The sequence below is a fragment of the Fragaria vesca genome, linkage group LG3 (assembly GCF_000184155.1).
Source record: "Fragaria vesca subsp. vesca linkage group LG3, FraVesHawaii_1.0, whole genome shotgun sequence".
Taxonomy (NCBI): domain Eukaryota; kingdom Viridiplantae; phylum Streptophyta; class Magnoliopsida; order Rosales; family Rosaceae; genus Fragaria; species Fragaria vesca.
In genome coordinates, this window is record NC_020493.1 from 12,591,078 (window position 1) to 12,599,946 (window position 8,869).

General features: G+C 38.6%; 2 protein-coding genes across 2 annotated transcripts; both read left to right on the plus strand.

Moving 5' to 3' along the window:
- Nucleotides 1-2,154: 2,154 nt before the first annotated feature.
- LOC101298583 lies at nt 2,155-3,783 on the plus strand. Its single transcript, XM_004294222.1, has 2 exons — nt 2,155-3,531; nt 3,631-3,783. The coding sequence occupies exon 1, from the start codon at nt 2,410-2,412 to the stop codon at nt 3,514-3,516; it is 1,107 nt and encodes a 368-aa protein (XP_004294270.1). The 5' UTR covers nt 2,155-2,409; the 3' UTR covers nt 3,517-3,531; nt 3,631-3,783.
- Nucleotides 3,784-4,741: 958 nt separating this feature from the next.
- Nucleotides 4,742-8,162, plus strand: LOC101298108 (GDP-mannose transporter GONST2-like). Its single transcript, XM_004295695.1, has 10 exons — nt 4,742-4,896; nt 5,753-5,884; nt 6,237-6,450; nt 6,661-6,800; nt 7,044-7,173; nt 7,291-7,389; nt 7,477-7,631; nt 7,729-7,845; nt 7,943-8,040; nt 8,119-8,162. The coding sequence occupies exons 1-10, from the start codon at nt 4,742-4,744 to the stop codon at nt 8,160-8,162; spliced, it is 1,284 nt and encodes a 427-aa protein (XP_004295743.1).
- The last annotated feature ends 707 nt before the right edge of the window (nt 8,163-8,869 follow it).

Here is an 8,869-nt window from a genome sequence, read left to right on the forward strand (position 1 = left end):
CATCCAAATTGATGATTGTTAAGGTACCGAATTATATTAAATCAACGAACGGACCATAAATATGTCTTACCAAAACTGTTTGTGTAAATAACGATTATGAATACCCAAATGATTATCAAATTCGATAAAACTTTACATAAGTGATCTATGCATTTGGTTTTACAAACTTAACGGTGGAGATCGATGTGGAAATATAACATTAGACCAAGACACACACAAAATAAATATTCGAGAACATGATTCACATAATCGTTCATTCGATATAGAACTTAGCATATTTGGGATCCAAATCCTCTTCCATGTTGCCTAGCTAATGAAGTTAATGAGGTCGTTTGACGCCCTTAATAACGTTGTAATAGAAATGATCAATGAGAAGATAAAACTAAAAGGTCTATGAATTAGAAGCATATTATATCTTTCATTTAAGTATCAATCAAATATTAATTCCTTTAACTATATATAACAAGAAATAGTGTTACTATGTTTTCTTAATTTCCCCTTTTGATACTGATGAAGAGTACCAAACCGGTCTATAAAAAAAGGACGATAAGAGGGGATGTTGTCATCACATGAGCTGCATCCAATTTTGGGAAAGACAAAAAATATATTAACATATATGGAGGTAGAATCTGATTCCTGGAAACGAAAAGAGATGAAAAAATTAAAGGGTAAATCGCATTCACAGGGAAAGTTAGCTATAGCTGTCTCCAAAAATGCAATGCCACCAGCAACAATCGATTCTGTGAAGCACTAAATCCAATTTCCTCGAACTTGGTTTCACTTGTATATATATATGTGGATAGTCCATCATCCTAAGTATGTGGAATTTTGTCCTTCACATTATAATTTTGTTAGAGAACTATGCAATTAGACAAAAATTAAACTATATGGACACCGTGTTAATTTGTTCATATCTTTCCAGACAAATTAGATAAGTTAATAAAAGGCTTTGGATTCTGCTTGATACGAGGCGATGCATGCATGTTAACTATTAAACCCTGGCAAGAATTAATCTATGTACTGAATCGAAATTCTGAAAAAGAATTAATGAAATGGATTTGGCTGCTTGATGAGGGAAACTTATAACGTTCACGTGTGGAACCACATCGATCTAGCAGTGATTTGGATTTAATTCATTCTTTAATTTCCATATAATTATTGAAATTGATCAGTGCGTGATTCCAGTGGCCGGTGCATGTTTAGATCAGGAATTCATGATTATCATCATCAGCTTAGGCCTTAAGCCCTAGCTAGTCATCAGACTACTTTGCACATTTACATAAAGTAAATTAATTTTATTCCTATAACTTTGTAAGCTATGTTGCACGGAAACATCTAAAAATAGGCGTTTTGCCTTTTGGAAACATTTCGAAATGCACGCGTTTTCACATAGAGAGATTTCCGAAACATATTTTTCTTGAATAAAAATGTGTTTTTTGCTAAACAAAAAATACATTTGTGTCTTCGTTAGTTCGTCAAAGTAACTAACGAAGAGAGAATCATGAGATTAGATGTAACTTATCAATCAGATATTATTAGGTTTCATTATGCTGTAAACTACCATTGTAATATTTTGTAATCCATCCTCTATATATACAAGAGAGAATTATGAGCAGACTCATTCTCTATTTGCGATTTACTTTTACATTTTTGTAAATATTTGAGATCCCAAATAAAAGGATCAGAAACGAGTAAGAGCCATTGAAAACAAATTTACCAATCTATATATAGATAGGTTGTTAATTAAGCAAGTAAGAACACGGAATAGGTATTGCAACATCATGACTTTTCAATAGTTATTAATCAGATATATATATATATATATCAAATAAAATTGTTACCAAATTTTGTTAAACATTAATATTATATCATACTAAATCATTCACGTCCAATATGTATCGTATATTCAGAGAATATATCTAAATAAATATCGAAGCGTTTTATATTTGTTACAAAAATATAGTATATAATCTAGTAACTTTCCCTAATAGTGGTATCACATCATTCAGATGTCATAATTCATATATATATAGTAGATTATCAGGTCACATTTCCAATTTTTCTTCCTTCCAAAATATCGTGGAATTCCAATTCTATCTCTCCCTCTTCTAGCCTAGCTAGTATAAGAAAGGAGAGAGAATCACAATAACAGGCAGAGGAGAAGAGATCGCAGACAAAGAGATACCATGAAGTTGCCTTCCACCTACTTTGATTAACCCTCTTTCTTTCCCCTTTATTCTTCTTCGATCTTCGTCCATGTCCCACCCAGCTTTCTTCATCTATTCCCCTCTTCTTTCATCATTTCCCATTACCCCAATCATGGCTTTCTCTCTCAATCACTTCGTCTCCTGAAGCTTCATGCCTAACTAAACTACCTAGCTTGATCGAGTACGTACGTAGCTCTATCTAATGGCGACCATATCATCATTCTTCAACAGATTCCTCTCTTTCTTCCTCCTCCTCTTCCACCTCAGCTGCTTCACTATCACCCCCACCGCCGCCGCAGCCACCGCCATCAATCCCCACCGCCGTAAACGCAGACTCTCTTCACTTCTCTCCAAACCCTCTCTAAAACCCCAAAAGGCCATTTCTTCTTCTTGGTCCTTTCTCAAGAAACTCTTCAAGTCCTCCAACACCCAAACTCACCACCTCTCCACCTCGCCTCGCTCCTCCAGCCACTCCCTCGTCTCCCTCGTCGTCCCAACCCAAATCAAACCCGACGTCCCTAAACACTCCGACGACTCCGATGTCTTCTCCGGCGACCACCACTTCTTCCCTCTCCGAAACGACATCTTCCCCTGCACAACTTGCGGCGAGATTTTCCATAAGCCTCAAGCTCTCGACCACCACCAAGCAGTCAAGCACGCCGTGTCGGAGCTCCACAACGGCGACACCGGTAAGAACATAGTCCAAATCATATTCCAAACAGGCTGGAACGCTAACGACACGCGGAAAACGCCACTGATCCACCGCATTCTGAAGATCCACAACAGTGCCAAGACACTTGCCAGGTTCGAAGAGTACAGAGAGTTCGTCAAGTCCAAGGCCGCGAGAAACAGCGCCGTCAGAAGAGACGAGAGGTGCGTGGCGGACGGGAATGAGCTGCTGAGATTTCACTGCTCGACTTTCCTCTGCGACTTGGGAATCGGCGGGAGCTCCGGGATTTGCAGCCAGCAGTACTGCAGCGTTTGCGGGATCATCAAGTCAGGGTTCTCACCTAAGTTGGACGGAATCTCCACGCTGTCTAGCAGCTCCAGGGCGCACGTGGCGATCCCGGAGGAGATCGAGGAGGAGTTCAAGTTCTTGAACGTGAAGAGGGCCATGCTGGTCTGCCGTGTCGTGGCGGGTCGGGTCGGGTGCGACTCAGACGATGACGTGGACAAGGACGGTGGCGGGTTTGACTCGGTCGTGGGGAGGAGTGGGAGTGGGACCCAGATGAGGGTGGATGAGGAGGAGCTCCTGGTGTTTAACCCGAGGGCTGTGCTCCCCTGCTTTGTGATTGTGTATACCGTTTGAGATTATTATTACAGTGTGAGACTTTGATAGAATTTGCCAAATTTGGTTTCCTAAATTTTGTGTTAAAAGATTGTGAATTTTTGTGATGGATGGTTGTGATGGTGATTTGCACAGGTGTTCGGTTCGTCTGGACCGGAATCCGGTCACGGGGTAGCTCCGGTAGCCTCCACTGGGGACATGGATTTCGATCTATGGGAATCTGGTGCATGTTTGGTTGCCTAGCTATGCCATGTTACGGTAGCTTAAAGTTGCAAGGTTACGTCGATATTTAGTTGTGATTATCATGTTTACAGTGATTCATATGAAATGGTTTTCCTATTTGTAAATATTGAACAAGTTGATTTTCTTCTTCAATTTTGGCCGGTTACTATTAGTTGAAGACTTCATCAATTGCAAAGTTATTGTGACCACTTGCGTTCATGATATTAGTTTTGGATGGGCAAACTACCTTGGCTAATTAGCAAGTGTTTGTTTGCTAACAAGGCTGTGGTGTTTAAGAGTGTTGCATTTTCTCATGTGTGGCTTTTGATCCATCATACCCCACAAAATGAGGTAATAAGTGGATATTGACAGTACCAGGGGAAAAAAGCTACATATATAGGAAAATGCAACACCTCTAAAGACCACACAATATGTGTGGTTGTTGCTCAATATTATTATTGTGAACCAACGACATCATAATTTAACTGATACCTTTCAGATCTGCCATTTCCTCTAAATCAGCATCACGTAGAGGAATGTGTAATGGATCAAAAAATGCAAAAGGATTAAATCTTCCGTCTGATTTTGTAATGGAGATCCTCATTTTCTTTTGGGGCATTGTTTAGCTCTATGCTTAAATCTGGTGAATATGATACTTTTCACACGCCTACATCATTTCTCTTCAATGATGCACACAGAGTACGTGGTGAATATGATAAAACAACTGTACGTATTGATTATAGTAGACTTAGTAGTGAGACTAATAATACCGGTTTAAAACGACACAAAAATCATGGTCCATATATAGACTCCATACCCACAGGCCTGTAACGTATCTTATATTACAGTCATAACCTATTGCTTAACTTCACCAGAAATCTTCAATAAAATTGTTCTAGCTAGCTCAAGTTACTGCATGTTCTATATAAATCGTAGCAGTACTCCCTGTCCACGCAGCAATATCTCAAGCAAGGAATGAAACATTAGTTCATCGAGATCATGATAACATTAATTCGAACAGTAGATGCGACAGAGCTTGTGCAAGGGAAACGGAGGTTTGAATAGTACTAACCCCTTGAGAATTTCCCTGGCAACCACTCTGTTTGCAGCTTCGATCAAAGTGACCTCCATCGCAGGAAACCTAGTTCCAGGGGACGTCCTTGCAAGCCGGTTGCGTTTGTACTCCCACGCTGAGATAGACATAGTCTTGGCATCGTTTTGAGATTTTCCAACTGATGATGCGTGTACCTTCTTCATGAATAACCTCATTGGGCCTAACTAGTCAGGCCCAAAAACAGACATACGTAGTCCAAGCCCAAATTCTCCCATAATTTCCGCGCAAAAAGCAAACCGTTTGAAATTTCATACCAAATCCCCAATCACAGCTCTACCCGATTCCACTTCCCATCGCCCCAAATCCAACACACCCTTCAATCTTCGTCTTCGTCATCGTCATCGTCTTCAGTGAAATACAATTCAGCTAAGAAGGCAACAGAGACAGATCACATAGAGTTGGGTGGTGATGGGTTTGACTTTGGAGTCCTCGGGAAGTGTTCCTCCTCTAATATTCAATTTCCATGGCAGTGCAATTCACTCACCTCATCTCACGCCCTATCAACCAGGTCCGTCCTTTCTTAATTCCCACTCTCCCTTCTCACATGCCTCAGATCCACTCCTTGTTCTTCTTCTTCTTCTTCTTCTTCTTATTCTTCAGCTTACTCTTTAGTCTTTACCCTTTGCGTGCTTTTGAAAAAGATAGAACCTTCTGTGCTCACGTTTTTTGCATGAATTTCGACACCCTTCTGGCCGCGTTCGATCTTCCCTTTCTGGTTTCATTATTATAAACTGGCTTTCGGCTTTCGCCTAAGTTTAAGTATTCCTGTTCATTATTCCCTGTGAATTCTGTTGTGTGTTTCTCTGGAAAGTGATAATCGTAAGCGTGCAAGGATTGATTTGATTGGTAAGAGGATGAATTTGACACATGAATGGAGCGAAGTTTGGAGTTTTGTTTACAACTTGGTATATGTTTTTGCAGGTTTTGTGACATGTCGTCTGATTTCAAGTTAGAGGGAGTTAAAGGCCATGAAATTGAGGACCCAGAAGTTGGTTCGCCAAATGGAGTACATAAGATTCTTGCAGAACGAAGAACTATGACTCTCAGTGACAGGTAAAGTCATCATCACCTGTTGTTCAACATTTGGCCAATGTGAATTCCTCTAGTACATCGAAAAATTTCTGGTTGCTAGCTGGTACCTTCGTTATCAGTTGAATTCACATTGCTATCTCATCTAGTTCAGTTAATAAATTTGTCCAGTATGAATGTAGTTATATAGTAAAAGGAGAATATAAATTGCGAAGCTTTAATTGTGGTTCTATAGTCATGTTGTACATAGGTGAACTCATGAGCTCCACTGTGTATTTGAGTTGATGAAATAATCGAATGTAAATTTATTACATGATTAAGTATTGTACTAGTGTGGAAGGGGCATGATGTGCAAGTTTTGTTGTTCTTCAAGCAGGTTGTTCAGAGGGAATCGAGCAGGGCATGGCGACGCCGTCTCGTTTAGTCAAAGTGACGGAAATGAAAAGCATGGACATGGGCAAGCAAAGAAATCTGGACCTCTGTTGTCTGGGATATCATATTGCCTTTCGTCTTGCAGCATGATATTGCTGAATAAAGTTGTCTTATCCGGTTATAACTTTAATGCAGGAGTATCGTTGATGTTCTATCAAGTATGTCACCTACTTTACCACCACCTTGGTTCCTTTTCAACCAGATTGAATCATGTGAAATGTGTCTTATTTTGAGTTTTAGTATTCAGTACCATCATATACTTCTTCTGTGTATTATCTATAGTTGAGTTTTATCTCTTTTATATGCAAATCCACAAATTTAACCAGCCATAATGGAATCTGATTTTATGTTTCTTTTTTTTCCTGCAGAATTTGATAACTACTGTAATTGTTGTATTCTTGGGCTTCTCTGGAGTTGCTCCTGTGGAAAAGCTCAATTGGAAACTGATTAAGGTCTGGATCCCTGTTAATGTAATCTTCATCGGCATGCTTGTATCAGGCATGTATAGGTAAGTGATGTGTCTCATTAACTGTTTGCATTTTAGGCTATCTATTCCAGTGGATGCTATTATATCTGTTCAGGCCTGGAATAAAATGAAATAGAAGATGACAGATTCTGAAGAGAATATTGTTGCTAAGATCCACAGTACATGTTCATTTGATGTTGCATATCCTTTATCAGTAAAAGATATTCTAATGTACATAACTACATGTAAAGCTTACTGTATTGTGGTTCAACTTTTTTCTTTCAGTTTGAAATACGTAAATATTGCAATGGTGACCATTCTGAAGAATGTGACAAATATTTTAACAGCACTGGGAGAATTATATATGTTTCGGAAACACCAGAATCAGAAAGTGTGGACTGCCATGTTTCTGATGGTAATCAGCGCTTTACTTATCATTTCACAAAAACTTAAGATCATATACATTCTTCCATATACTTGTATATTCCTAGTCAAGTTCTTATGAATGCTTCTTTTCCTCCTGTATTTTCAGATTATCTCTGCTATCAGCAGTGGCATTACCGATATCTCCTTTGATACCGTAGGTTATGCTTGGCAATTTTCAAATTGCATACTAACAGCAAGCTACTCAGTAAGCAGTAATTATTAAGTTCTGGAGATCAGTTTAGATTTAGTTTGGTTTGGAGTTCTGTAAGCAAGCCTTTTCTCTTTGTGATAGCTCACTCTACGTCGAGTCATGGATGAAGCAAAAAAGTATACAAGATCTGGATCTCTGAATGAAGTTTCGATGGTCTTGTTGAATAATTTGCTATCTCTACCTTTTGCTGCCTTCTTGATTATTTTGTTTGGCGAATGGGAATACGTGATTAATGCGTAAGCTTAAGTTGAACATATATTCATATGTTTTTTTCTTTTAATTTCAAAAGCATATTTAGCTTATCGTTACTAAAACTTTGGTTTCAATATGCAGGGATGTAGTTAAATTGCCAATGTTTTGGATTATCGCAACAGCTAGCGGGTTGCTTGGACTTGCCATCAGCTTCACTTCCATGTGGTTTCTACATCAAACTGGACCAACCACCTATAGGTAATATACTTTGTAAAATTGATCAAGTTCAGAAATTAAAAAATGAGTCATAAGTAGATATATATGAACTTCTGATGTACGTGCTTCTGCTTTACAGTTTGGTGGGTTCCTTGAACAAAATTCCTATCTCTCTTGCTGGTTTAGTCCTGTTCAGGGTGCCTCTCAGTCTACCAAACCTCTTCAGCATACTATTTGGTACTCAACTCTATCTTAAGGCCATGAAGACTATTGTAGTGATTTAATTACTTACATAGTGATGACGTTTCTTTACAGGTTTATTTGCTGGAATATTTTTCGCCAGGGCCAAAATGTCTTGATTCAGAATGAATCTATTAGGATGAAGATGAAGGGAACCAGTTCCATAGACGGTTGTAATATATCGTCTCATGACAAAACAAAAATGGCAGCACAAAACAGTTTCCAGGAACTGGAAAGTTTGTTAATTTCTTTGCTTTTGGTTGAAGGCCAAAATGTTTTCTTCCTTTGCAGACGTAGCTTCAAGCCATCATTGAGTCACAGGAGTATATTGCAGCCCTATACGGTTATTTCTTTAAACGGAATGAAACAGAAACATACTCGTATCCAACTTCTTATTTTCAACAAACATGTAATACTTGTAGCTAAACTTTTGTAAATTAATCAGTATCAGTCATTTCTGATCAAATGTTCATTCCTGATATTGATCATATTGGATCATATTGATCAGCACTATTGATCCAGATATATTTCTTTTTCATTCATCTGTTTATGATGAAATGTTGCTTGAGATCTTTTTATCTCGCTTACATTTGTGGGATGGTGATCGATTCGAATATATTCTAAGCATGTAAAACTACAATTCAAGAACAAGTTTTCTTATGACAAAATTGGTGACAGAGGGAATTACTCAACTTTCAACTGGTAAATAACCTCTATGTCTAAGCAACAGCTAGTTGATTGTAACACAAGCGGTGAAGATCAAGGTTGGGAAGGTGGTTTGATGCGCAATACCTTTCAGTTCATCAATCAAAATCAAGGGCTCAGC